Below are 13,665 nucleotides of genomic sequence, written 5' to 3' on the forward strand. Positions count from 1 at the left end.
ATAAGGCCAGCAGGACTTTACCCTACTGTCTCTCTTCAATGCATAACGGCAGAAACGATGAGTGAATAGGATGCACATGCACGTGTTGCCCTGCCCTCACCTCCCGCTGTTTGTACATCTCCATCGGTTGAACCGGGAGTTCCAGCTGTAATCACACCAGATAACGAGACTGATTCATTTTACAGCCCGGAGAATCATATCGTGAGCAAAGTGTGCATCACATCAGTCTTCCGCGAGTTCCCTTAGCGCTGCGATGTGCGGATCAAACAGACGCATAATAGACGGCGCAACAAGACCGGGCCGAGCCTGTTAGCTAAGAGTCGTCTACTTCACTCTGTCACTGTTGCTTTGGAAACGACTTGCGAGGTTATTGTCTGCCCGCTTCGGCCGTGAAAACATCAGATTATTGATTACCCACAATCCCCCTGTGCAGGTGCGGAGAAAGGCCTTGAATTCAGAAGGGTAGCATCATACCGAATAATTTCTGTGTTTGTGTGTTTGTGTGCGAGAGCAATAGCAAAATGAAACTAATACCTCGTCGTAAAAATGAAACGAACAGCCAAGGTTTGTCGTCACATCTACAACCGCAGGAAAACTGGTCGAACAAAAAAAACCTCCTCCCACAAACGCTGGAGCGCTCACTCTGGGACTCGATCAGAGAACACAACTGCTTCGGGGTCACAGCTCCCCGGTCCGACGGCGGCGGGGGGTCAAGGACAGAGTGGGGACTGGGTGCTGGATTGTTATCCACAGTTACAATTTGTCTGGAAACAAGCGCCTCTCTGAGACGGCTGGACGTCCGCCTGCACACTATCTAGTAGACGACACTAGAGTACAACTCTCTAGAAGAAAGCATAAATACAACTCTTTGTTTAGTTTTTCCAATTGGCAATCCTAGCTGATAAGGAAATCAAAATCACTGGAATGAAACTTTGATTTGGATAGTGCATATAATATAATATCATAATAATATCAACATAATAATATTTAATACCACCACAGGGGGGCGGAGCTGGTTCTTCATTGGGTCTCCCACTACTGGTTCAGGAGGGAGGGAGGAGGAGGGGGGAGGGAGGAGGATGAGGGAGGGAGGAGGGAAGGGTGGAGGGAGGAGGAGGAGGGAGGGAGGAGGGAAGGGTGGAAGGGAGGCGGAGGGAGGAAGGAGGCGGAGGGAGGAAGGAGGCGGAGGGAGGAAGGAGGCGGAGGGAGGAAGGAGGCGGAGGGAGGAAGGAGGCGGAGGGAGGAAGTCAGAAGGAAGGAAGGGGAGAGCAAGGGCGCTAAGAAATCAGTGGGTTATGGGGACTGGGTACGGGGACTGGGTACGGGGACTGGGTACGGGGACTGGGTACGGGGACTGGGTACGGGGACTGGGTACGGGCACTGGGTATGGGCACTGGGTATGGGGACTGGTACGGGCACTGGGTATGGGCACTGGGTATGGGGACTGGGTACGGGGACTGGGTACGGGCACTGGGTATGGGGACTGGGTACGGGCACTGGGTATGGGCACTGGGTATGGGGACTGGGTACGGGCACTGGGTATGGGCACTGGGTATGGGGACTGGGTACGGGCACTGGGTATGGGGACTGGGTACGGGCACTGGGTATGGGGACTGGGTACGGGCACTGGGTATGGGGACTGGGTACGGGGACTGGGACTGAAAGGGCCCTGTGTGTTTGCAGTGCGTCACACAGGGGGCCCTATGAACTTTGTAGTTCTCTCACCAGCAGGGCTCGCAACATATAAAATGCCACCGAAGAACCAGAGTGTGTGTGAGTGGGTGTGTGTGTGTGTGTGTGTGTGTGTGTGTTTGTGTGCATGTGTGTGTGTGTGTGTGTGTGTGTGTGTGTGTGTGTGTGTTTTGTGTGTGTGTGCGTGTGTGTGTGTACCCATGCATTAGTGAAGTTTATGTCAATATTTTTATTACAGGGGACTGAAATACATCCTTCCGGCCACGCCCCTCGCCCCGGTCCTCAGTGTAGGCTTCATCATCGCACACGGGGGGTCAGGGAGGGACCACTGCGGCCCGGTCGCATCCACACATACTCCAGCGTCGACGTCCACACATCTCCAGGCACAGACACAACGGGAGCAGCGAGGGGATCCCCCATACAGGAGACGTACAGGAGGAGGAGGAGGAGGAGGAGGAGGAGAGCCTGAATCACTGCTCCGTAGGACAGCAGAGGTGTTGAGGGTTTAGACGCACACGGAGGTCAGCCTCTGTAGAGAAGAGAAGGAGGAGAGGGACAGAGACAGACAGGTCAGCCTCTGTAGAGAAGAGAAGGAGGAGAGGGACAGAGACAGACAGGTCAGCCTCTGTAGAGAAGAGAAGGAGGAGAGGGACAGAGACAGACAGGTCAGCCTCTGCAGAGAGGAGAAGGAGGAGAGGGACAGAGACAGACAGGTCAGCCTCTGTAGAGAAGAGAAGGAGGAGAGGGACAGAGATAGATAGGTCACCCGTGCTGCTGCGTTCACGTCGTCAGCGGGAGAGACGCCGTGTGACCATCTGATTGCTGTTTGCAGCTGTGCATTAATTACTCTCAGGCAGCTGCAACGACGCTGGTCCTTTCCTTCACAATCCCCTCACAATAATTCCCACTTTGGAAACAGAAAGTGTCTGTGTGTGTGTGCGTGTGTGTCTGTGTGTATGTGTGTGTGTATGTGTGTGTGTGTGTGTCTGTGTGTGTGTGAGAGTTTGTGTGTGATGGTGTGCCTGTACGTGTGTGTTTGTATGTGTTTGAGGGGTTCTGTGAGTGTGTGCGTGTTAGAGTGCGTGATGGTGTGCTTGTACGTGTGTGTGTTTGTATGTGTTTGAGTGTTTCTGTGAGTGTGTGCGACGCGTGTATGTGCGAGTTTGTGTGTGATGGCGTGCACGCTTGAGCATGTGTGCGTGCGTGCGTGTGTGTGTGTGTACCTGTGTATGTGGGTCTGTGGGTGTGTGTGCGTGTGTGTGTGTGTGTGTGTGTGAGAGTGAATGTGGTGGGGGAATTGAGTTTGAGAGTGTAACGTTGCAATCGTGGCTCCACACTTTGTCTGCATAATTAACAGCGGAGGACAATTTGAATTCTGTCCTCTGAAGTGTTGCTTCTAATAATACTCCCCCCTGCCCCCCCCCCCCCCCCCCCCCCCCCCCCCCCCCCCCCCCCCCTCGCTCAGGATGGCGTATGAATATTCATGAGGGGGTGAACTCAACGATGGGCACTCCCGGTGATCGCTGCCTCATTGTTTCGTTGAAACTCTCTCTCTCTCTCGCCAAGTCTTTTATTTACTCATCTTAATTGATCCTTTCTCTTTTTTTTCCCCTTCTTTCTTTTCAATCTTCCTTTCATCCTTCCTTATCATCGTTCGTTCTTCTCTCTCACTCTCACTCTCACTCTCACTCTCTCTCTCTCTCTCTCTCTCTCTCTCTCTCTCTCTCTCTCTCTCTCTCTCTCTCTCTCTCTCTCTCTCTCGTCACATGGAATAAATCCAATACACAATACAAACAACAATAACCATGATAACTACAAAGACAATAACCGCAGCCGCTGTCAGCATGACTCAGTGCAGAAACAGTCAGCCAGCCCAACGGAGGTCTGAGTCACTGCTGTGGGAGCCCAGCCCCCCCCCCCTCCCCAGCTGGCCGTATGGTGCGAGGCAGAGGGACTTGAACTACCAACTGTTACGGCCACATTGGCCTTTCACTTGTCATTGTGTGTGTGCTACTCGTTCTGTCTGCCCTTTGCTCCCGTAGGCCTGGTCCCGCGTGTTCCGGGATGGGGGCGTGCCCGCGTACAGGCAGTGTGCTAATGACTGTCAAGATAATTTAGATTCATGCTGAAGCTCTTCGCTTCACACAAGATTTTCCCCGGCGATGAAATCCTTCCTCAGACGTTGCTTTAGCGCCTGGTTTATTCGAGCCTAGTCTGAAGGGAATTCTGTGCAGACACCGGCTGGGTGATGTGCAGTGTTTAAAGGACGGAGATTAGTTATCCTAATGATGATTGTCGACTATCGAGTCGTTTAGCGAAGCCCCCCTGCAGTGCTCCAGATAGGGCTGCATGACGGAGCAGGCAGGGGGCAGAGGGTAGGTGGCGGTGGCCCCTAGCTCCACCACCCTGCAGCTGCAGGCAAAGGGGATCGACCCCGGTTAAAGCTGTTGTGCTACTCTGTGTCGGCGCTCTACGGGGTCTCACCTCAGGACCGGACTCCCTGGACCCCTCCCACCTCCTGCTCCTCCTCTTCCTCCTCCGTCTCCTCCGTCTCCTCCCGTCTCCCAGACCTCCTCCCTCTCCGGGCTGGACGTCAGGGGGTGGTGTCCCCCCGGTGCATGGAGGCCCGTCCCCACACACCGTGCACCGCTGCTCCTCCTCCTCCTCCTCCTCCTCCTCCTCCTCCTCCTCCTCCTCCTCCTCCTCCTCCTCCACCTCCTCCTCCTCCTCCCCCCCCGCCGGGGTCCTTGTCCGACTCGGGCTGGCTCTGGGCCCTCTCGGGCTTGGGGTTGGGGGTGCAGGGGGGGTCGGGCTGCTGCACCGACATGGTCCGCCGCAGGTGGGTCCGCTTGCAGAGGAAGTCGGGCTTTGCGGAGAGGCCGAAGGAGCCCTTCCGGAGCACCATGCGCACCGAGGACGTCTTCTTGGGCCGCGCCCGGTGGCCGAACTGCAGGGTGGAGAGGTGGGCGGCGTAGCCGTCACTCAGGAACTGGGGGAGCAGGGGGGGGGGGGGAGAGGTGGTGGGTGTGTGGTCGCAGGCACACAGGCACACACACACAGGCATACTTGCCCACAGAGAATCAAACAGACATACAGACACCCACACACGGACATACACACACACACAGGCATACGTGCCCACAGACATACAAACATGTGCACACACGCAAGCAAAGGCACGAGAGAGAGAGAGAGAGAGAGAGAGAATGAAAGAGTCCAGAATGCATCAGGCTGAACTCAAGCCGACAGGGCGGGACACAAGGAGAGCTGATCCCGACAGGCCAACAGCCTGATGAACTGAACCGGACACGGAGGGCAGGACCCACCTGGCACTGGTTCTGGTACTTCTTGGAGGGCCGGCCCACGATGTAGATCTGGGCGGGCCGCAGACCCAGCATGTTGTACACCGAGATGTCCTTCATGGAGCCGTAGGCAGAGTTGATCTTAATGTGGCACTGAGGAGAAAGAGGCACAACACAGAGCACTTTAGTCAGGGGGTTTGGGATAAGCGTGTTTGTGTGTGTGTTTGTCTGTATATATATATGTGTGCTTGTGTGTTTGTGTGAGTGCATGGATGTGTCTGTGTGTATGTATGTCTGATGTGTGTGTGTGTGTGTGTGTGTGTACGTCTGATATGTGTGTGTGTTTATGTGCGTGTGTGTGAGTGCGTGCACTTGCAGACCAGCCAACCTCCTGCACCAGGTTCCTGAGGAAGATGGTCTTCTGTCGCAGCGGGTCGTGGACCAGGCCCTCAGAGAAGAAGATCATCCCGTGGGGGAAGTTGTGCTGCGACAGCCAGGAGACCACCCGCTGCTTCTGCATGTCAGGACGGCCCGTGATGTAGATGATCAGATAGCCCAGCTCCTGCCAGTGTCTGGAGAGGAGGAGGAGGAGGAGGAGGAGGAGGAGGAGGAGTGTGGGAGGAGGAGGAGGAGGAGGAGGAGGAGGAGAAGGAGGAGGAGGAGGAGGAGGAGGAGAAGTGGGGGAGGAGGAGGGGACGGGGAGGGGGAGGAGGAGGAGGAGGAGGAGGAGGAGGAGGAGGAGGAGGAGGAGAAGTGGGGGAGGAGGAGGAGGAGGAGGAGGGGACGGGGAGGAGGAGGAGGAGAGGAGGAGGAGGAGAAGTGGGGGAGGATGAGGAGGAGGAGGAGGAGAAGTGGGGGAGGGGGAGGAGGAGGAGGAGGATGAGGAGGAGGAGGAGGAGGAGGAGTGTGGGAGGAGGAGGAGGAGGAGGAGGGGAGGAGGAGGAGGAGGAGGAGTGGGGGAGGAGGAGGAGGAGGAGGAGGAGGAGGAGGAGGAGGTGGAGGAGGAGGAGGAGGAGGAGGAGGAGGAGGGGACGGGGAGGAGGAGGAGGAGGATGAGGATGAGGAGAAATACCTCAAATAAATTTCGGCAAAGAAAACGTATATGATATAACATGTGATATGCGGTAACTGTGTTCTAGAATAGAACTGTGTTCTATTTAATGATAAACGCTATACATTATAAACACCGTTTCTTATCAGTATTGTATGCATTATCGTTATCGACTTGTGATCCTAATATGCATGTGTCCCCCCGTTAATATACATTGCCATGGACTGCGCCCGCGCGCGCGTGTGTGTTACACATACACACACGTTCACACAAACAAACAAACTCACACAAACACACGCACAAACACACAGACACACACTCAGACATACACACACACACAGGCGCGTGGCAGCTACCTGACCACGTCCACGGCCCCGGGCCGGACCTTGGGGTCGCTGCCCATGATGGAGACGCTGGCGGCGAAGGAGCCGTCGATGCTGAACACCACACACTCCATCCCCCGCGGCAACACCGTCACATAGGCCTCCGCACTGGTCTGATCACCCCTGGAGAGAGAGAGAGAGAGAGAGAGAGAGAGAGAGAGAGAGAGAGAGAGAGATTTAGGATGGGAAGAGAGAGGAGGGAGATGGATACAGAGTGAGAAGGGGAAGAAGAGAGAGAGAGAGAATATGTGGGAGGAAGACGAGTAAGAGTTGAGGAGGAAGGTGTGATCGACAAGAGAGAAAGAAAGCATGGAAAAAACAAGAAAGAAACAACAAACAAGCAAAAATGAACAACGTGGCAAAAAACGACAAAAACATTAACAAAATAACAGCAACGTAGAAAGCATCGGACGAAACGAGGCCGCTACTCTCGTCTCATAATACGTGCGGCTGGCCTCCTTTGTGCGCTGCACCCAGCGCCGCGGAACTGAGGAGGCGACGCCAGGGCCATCCATTACCCAGCTGCTGCTGCAGCCTCGTCTCACCAACAAAGACCAGCCCAGCAGAGAGCTGGCTACGTAACTCACCAACCCCTGCTCCCATTCAGCACCGTCGCAGAGTCCCTAAGCTCTGATGAAGGGCTACTAGAGTACGCCTTTTATAACTCTCTGCGAGCGCATTGGGCACTCAATAAATATGTGATCGTAGAAAACTAATCCTATGGCTACTCTGTGCACGTTGACGTTCTGTTTAGCTGCTCTCGTTTAGATAATGTTTTACTTTGACTGTTCTCTGCCTTCCACTTGTAAGTCGCTTCGGACGAAAACGTCTTCCTTAAGGTTGGGTATGGGATTTGCGAAACGCCAGCAGATTTTGAAAATACACAACTCAAATGGTCCTACCCCCTCTCCTTCAACGCTGACTCTGACTCCACCCATTCCAAGTACATGGACGCGCAATCACGCAAGAGCGCGAACACAGATGCGCGAGAGCGAGCCAGGCTAGCGTAGGTTTTCGTTAAACAACATGGCAACATTAAAAAAACAACATGGGGATGATGGCCTCTTGTCTGCCATGGAAATTGTCTTCTACTGCTAGGTCCAAATGTGGATTAACTAGTTCCAGTAGCTACCGCAGGATAACAACAAACAGGAGCCTGCTCTGGGTCACGAGCTCTGGGTCACGAGTACTGCACGAAGGGGTCGCGCGCGGGGCGCGGGGGAGGGGGAGTACAGTACGACCGTTTGATTGACGTACTTACTGTCCAATGCAACTCGTTGGTTCTGGAAATCATTGGCTGGAGTTTTTCGAGCCCTGCCCGTTCCACAGATGATTGACTTGTTTAATTTTCATGTCAGTACTTCTAACTCAGTGGCTGTAAGTGGGTTATGATAAGGATTTCAAGTAATTCTGCAAAAATGGCCAAAAAAGCGAATTCCATACCCAACCTTTAATGACTTCATGTTAGAAGTAGGATCCGATTCCCTAAAGGCAATGTAACACTAGACTCTGCATAGCATCCATCATTAGCCCACCCCCACATCCTTCTTACGCACTTATTGTATGTTGTACGTCCTTGCATTTAAAAAAAGAGTACTTAGCATCGTGTAGCGTCTTATCCTAGCCATCTTTGCTGTATACGGGGAATGGGTTAATTAGCCTAGCGATTGTTAGTGTTGGCACTTAGTTCCATGAACATCCTTATCGTAGCGACAGTGATATATTGTTTTTCCTTCTTCTGCCATATTTACTTATTGTAAGTCGCTTTGGATAAAAGCGTCTGCTAAATGCCCTGATTGTAAAGGTAACGTTGAGACTAGGTCCTGTTGCACCTTGTGTTTAGCTACTCTCGTTTAGATCATGTCTATCACGATCATCGACTGTTCTCAGCCTTCCACTTTGAAAGTTGCTTTGGATGAGAACGTCTCCTTAATGATGTTGATGTAAACACCAGAAGAAAGGATCCGGTTCCCTGTGGTTAGAGGATGCTTACTTGACCACCATCTTGACGGGGTAGACCCCCAGGGACAGCTTCTTGCTCTTGGGGATGGTGTAGGCGACCCGGCCACTGCTGTTGGTGAGCTCCGTGTCGAAGTGGACCCAGCGGCCCGACTGGGGCTGGACCATCAGTAGGATGTCCACCTGGGAGAGACACCAGCACCACAGACCACAGGTCAGAACCACAGGGCAGCATGTGGCTCAGGAGGTAGAACGGGTCGGCTGGTAACCGGAAGGTTGCTGGTTTGATCCCCGGATCCGACGTGCTGAGTTTCGAGGTGAGCAAGGCACCTCAACCTAACTGCTCCCGACGAGCTGGCTGTCGCCTTGCGTGGTTGACTCTGCTGTCAGTGTATGAATGTCTGCATGAATGGGTGAATGTGAGGCACTATTGTACAGCGCTTCGAGGGTCACTGGTTAGAAAAGCGTACAAGTACAGACTCGTATTGGTGGTTCTCTCGGCCCTGGTTGAGAATGAATTGGCGGAAAGAAAGGTTGGGCGTTCACTAGATGAAGCCTCTACTCCTCTAATAAACTTCAAATCACTTGCGCGAGTGTTTGGAAGTTTGCGCGACCAAACTCGTTTGCTCATGCGAGTTAACGAGTTTGATCGCACGCAGTGAACATCCGCTTGGCTATTGGTGTGAGTGAGGAGGTGTTAGGGCCGAGCGACCAGCGGTGTGTGTGTGTGTGTGTGTGTGTGTGTGTGTGTGTGTGTGTGTGTGTGTGTGTGTGTGTGTGTGTGTGTGTGTGTGTGTGTGTGTGTGTGTGTGTGTGTGTGTGTGTGTGAGGCGCCGGCACCTTCTCTCCGGTCAGGGTGACCATGTCCAGGGGCCCGTACATGAAGCGGCCCACCAGGGTCTGGGGGCCCTCCTCTGTGGTGATGACATCATTCACCCGGTGGTTGGCCGTCACATTCTGCAGGGGAGGAGGGGAGAGGGTGAGGGGAGAGGGTGAGGGTGAGGCAGAGGGGAGAGGATGAGGGTCAGGGGAGAGGGTGAAAGGATGAGGGTGAGGGGAGAGGTTGAGGGTGAGAGGACGAGGGTGAGGGGAGTGAAATCCAAAGTGGATTTCACTCTGGTGGACCCAGATACAGCCTTTTTAGATTTGTGTCGGGCGCAAGACTCATTTATCCAACGGTATAATAGCAACAGCGCCAGAGACCCGCCCACAAAGCTACTTCCGTTTTGCGCCTCTCACTTGCGTTTCAGACTGTTATAATAGGGCCCAATGTGCATAGATGTAATTCAAATTGGCAGACAAACACAAAGCAACATGATTGGATCTTCGTTCTGAGTTTGAAAGAAATCTAAATATCAAATGTCAAGCAGTTATTACTGTTGTCACACGTTTGAATTGTTTTGTTTGTGTCTTTAACCTCATTATCCATGATTGTTTTCCGCCTGTGTGGATTGGCAATAGTTCCCCCAGTGTATTTAAGTCCTCAGTTTTATGTTTGACCGTAAACCCAGTCTAGGAAGCGTCCAAGTTATTGATTTTCCTTTTTCTTTAACTGTAGATAAATCTGCCCGTTTTTTCAATGTTTTTTGATCAAAGCATCTCTGAGTCTGTTTGATGCAGAATCTGATCCTTACAACTGTTGAGCTTTAGCACATCAAAGACCGTTGAAACCCCCTCGGCAGCTGAGAGAGACATACACCAACGAAGGGAGACCTCATGCAGCCAGGGCTGATGTAACTTCACTAGGTTTAACCTCCCGGACAGAGAGCTCAATACCACATATTGATGCCATGTTTTGTTCATGTGAGTTTCAGAAATCATGCAAAGACCTGTAGGGCAACCGAGAGAGGTTGTTCAAGATCGATACCTCTACATGTGTCCTTTTCAGAGGTGAGCGCCCCAAAAAGTGTAAAGAATCCCTGGATATTGCTAATATTAGCGTTTAATCGGTTGCTGCAAGCTGTGTGCCTGTGAGTGTGCCTTGGTTAAATTCCCAACAGTCAATGGGAACCAGAAGCAAATGTTTTTAGGTAATTGGATATTATCCGTCACATTTGAAAGCCATTTTCCTTGACATCTCTCTTCTAATACTCTGCGTGCTTTCATAAGCTCCATCTTTCCTGAGCTTCATTGTAATTCCTTATATGACAGCGCCCAGATTGTGTTTTCTCCCTCAGATCCAGCTCTACTCTTCTCACTCCTGGTCCTGCAGTCGTCTACGCAAACGGTTTGTTAAATTTTGGGAGATGATAAGATGGGAGATGATATGCCACCCTGTCCCCCTCTTCTACTTATTGTATGCTGTTCGTCCTGGCACTTAATGTATGCACTTATAGTATGTCGCACTTAGTTATAGTACTTAGGCCCCGTTTACACAAGGACACTTGCGGGTAAAAACAAGAAAATATTTTATCAGAAGTGCCTTTCGTTTAGACGGTGACAGTGTTTTTGGGGCTTAAAAACGTGAAAATCTGAAACCACCCTCCAGAGTGGAAAACTTGAATACGCTCTGCTGTGGCGTTTTCCGTCTACACTGCCAAGACGCAAAACTCTGCTCAGATCTCCTCACGTCGCGTAAGCGTTTACGTCACATACATGCGCCAGTACAGGGAAATTAACAAACATGTTGGATTATTTCCATGCGTCGGACCGTCAAGCTGCTCTGGCAGCTCTAATAAACTTACAGGAGTCTTTCCACGAAATGTACAGGATATGTACAGATAGTATTACTGAACGGAGAAGAATCTGTAATTATGTTTTGGTTTTCGCGGCGCAGATAAGAGAAGAAGGAAGATTCTACGCATGTGTTCAGACATGGCGGTGTTGTTTGATAGTGTATCACAGCACCACCTAGCTGCCTGGTATGCATACCCAATTGAATTCCACACACTTTTGCATCACCGTATGCACGCAGATTTCCTCCCGAAAACGCTCGTCTAAACGCGGAATAAAAAGTGAAGACGTGACGGCACTTATGCGTCTTCGGTTCAGACCGTCATCATGTAAAGGTAGCCTGAGTTGTGTAGCATCTTATCCTAGCTATACTTGTTGTGTGCGGAGAATGGGTTAATCTATTGATTGTTAGTGCTTTGCACTTGTTTCTATAAACATCCTTAGTGTACCGACAGCGATATATTGTTGTAACTCTTTCTTCTGACAAATGTACTTATTGCCAGTCACTTTGAATACAAGCGTCTGCTAAATGCGAGAATTTATGTAAATATAAATGTAAATAAGCTTCACAGTGTGGAAACGGTGAAGAATCTCCACAGAAGGAGTTTAATTCTACCTCATCATGTATTAGTACAAGGTCTGAGTGACGCGCGCTGAATGGAGGATATCCCAGCTAACGAGGCAGTAGGCTAACGAGGCAGTAGACTAACGAGGCATCTAGATGTCGAAAGGGATCCGGGGCATCACCGTCTTAAACACGGACACTGACTAATGAGCATGCACGCATATGTAAATGCATGCATGTGTTTGCGTACAGTTATAGACAGATGACATGCACGTGTTTACACGACACAATCACATTCACGAGAATGCACGTACACACGCAAGCGTTTACTCAGTCGCCCTTAGGATGCACTTACAACACACACTGACGGCAGAAACCTGTGAAGAGGTTGATGTGAACCGCCCTCACTCTCTCTCTCTCTCTCTCTCTCTCTCTCTCTCGCTCTCTCCCTCTCTCCCTCTCCAAAGAACTTGAATTTGAAAGAATAGATCAGAGAGGAAGGACTCAGAGTGCATCAGTGTCTAATGGTCCATCGGTAGATGAGCAGAATCCACAAAGAGCCCCAGAGGAGGCGAAGGCTTCACAAGGTCAGAGCGAGCCTGTGCTCTCCTCGAACGCTCAAACGCGGCTCGCACTCGACCGAGTAAAGAGTTTGCTGCTAAAGATAGCGACTGTTCCCGGGATGAGGAACCAAAAGTCAGTCTGAAACGCTGTGTTTAGAGACAGGCAGATGGTGTAACGGAAGGAGAAAGAGAGAGAGAGAGAAGGAGACGGAGCGAGAGAGAGAGAAGGAGAGACATAGACAGAAGAGAGAAACAGGAGAGGGAGAGAGACAGGAGAAGAGAGAGAGAAAGAGAGAGAGAGAGAGAGAGAGAGAGAGAGAGAGAGAGAGAGAGAGAGAGAGAGAGAGAGAGAGAGAGAGAGAGAGAGAGAGAGAGAGAGAGAGAGAGAGAGAGAGAGAGAGAGAGAGAGAGAGAGAGAGAGAGAGAGAGAAGGAGAGACAGAGACAGGAGAGAGAGAGAATGAGAGACAGAGACAGGAGAGAGAGAGAGAAGGAGAGACAGAGACAGGAGAGAGAGACAGGAGAAGAGGGAGAGGGAGAGAGAGAGAGAGAGAGAGAGAGAGAGAGAGAGAGAGAGAGAGAGGGACGTCAGCGAGGCGGGTGACCTTGATGCGCTAGTCAGAGAGAACGAGCAGCAGAACAGGGTAATTATGGGATTCTGGCACTATGCCGGCTTAAAGGGACACTGTGTAATATTGCAAGTCATTTATTACCTCAAATCAACGTATTCATTCATAAATAAGTTGTCATTGGTGTAAAATTATCTCTGCCAAAAATCTCACTTATCCTCCTGAGCGAAGAATAATTAATATGTAGTTACATAGGACGGGTAAGCTTCATGGAGGCTTCCATGTTCTTCCGGTCTATGAACTGCCGAGAGGGACAAAAAGCACTACGTGGTACAGGAAATGCTAACGCGTTTCCACTCTGAGCCAGCGTGAATGATGACTGAAATAATTCACTATCTTGCTTGAGGAATAATTACTCATACATCATTAGCTTACACTAATGATTCAATGCAGTTTGAAATTTGTTTGAAATAACGAACCTCCTCATCACTCGAATGACTCGATGAGGTAGTATTGGATGTTATGACACAGCTTCTTGGCACATACTGCCCACCGTAGTTTTTGAACAAGCGAGCACTATTAGTTTGAATGCAATACACAATTATACCACTAGATGGGAGTAATTTTTACACAGTGTCCCTTTAAGGTTGAAGATTAAATATCCAATTCAGTTTGAATGGTTCGTGTTACCTCACTCTCCGCAGTACTATATACAGTTATCAAAGAGAGGAGACACCTCTGCTGGGATACCTATCAGCATTGATCACATCAGTGTCCTGCTGCACCAACGAGATCATTACCCTCAAGGGACGTCAGGAGCAAACAAGCACTGTTGAGTTCAACAACAACACAGAGAGAGAGAAAGAGAGAGAGAGAGAGAGAGAGAGAGAGAGAGAGAGAGAGAGAGAG

At 51.0% G+C, this 13,665-nt stretch overlaps 1 protein-coding gene across 1 annotated transcript in view; it reads right to left on the reverse strand.

Annotated features, from left to right (window-relative positions):
• Positions 1-4,177: 4,177 nt before the first annotated feature.
• The window catches only part of pitpnm3 (PITPNM family member 3), an 89,441-nt gene continuing 79,953 nt past the window's right edge, over positions 4,178-13,665 (reverse strand). The window contains exons 14-20 of the mRNA XM_030381965.1: positions 9,228-9,344; positions 8,422-8,570; positions 6,402-6,551; positions 5,383-5,566; positions 5,019-5,147; positions 4,432-4,681; positions 4,178-4,356 (exon numbers count right to left, since the gene is read on the reverse strand). Of these exons, the coding sequence (XP_030237825.1) occupies positions 4,286-4,356; positions 4,432-4,681; positions 5,019-5,147; positions 5,383-5,566; positions 6,402-6,551; positions 8,422-8,570; positions 9,228-9,344 (1,050 nt within the window). The 3' untranslated portion in view covers positions 4,178-4,285. The remainder of the gene's footprint in view (positions 4,357-4,431; positions 4,682-5,018; positions 5,148-5,382; positions 5,567-6,401; positions 6,552-8,421; positions 8,571-9,227; positions 9,345-13,665) is intronic.

Source organism: Gadus morhua, chromosome 16 (genome assembly GCF_902167405.1).
Source record: "Gadus morhua chromosome 16, gadMor3.0, whole genome shotgun sequence".
In the NCBI taxonomy this organism is placed as follows: Eukaryota; Metazoa; Chordata; class Actinopteri; order Gadiformes; family Gadidae; genus Gadus; species Gadus morhua.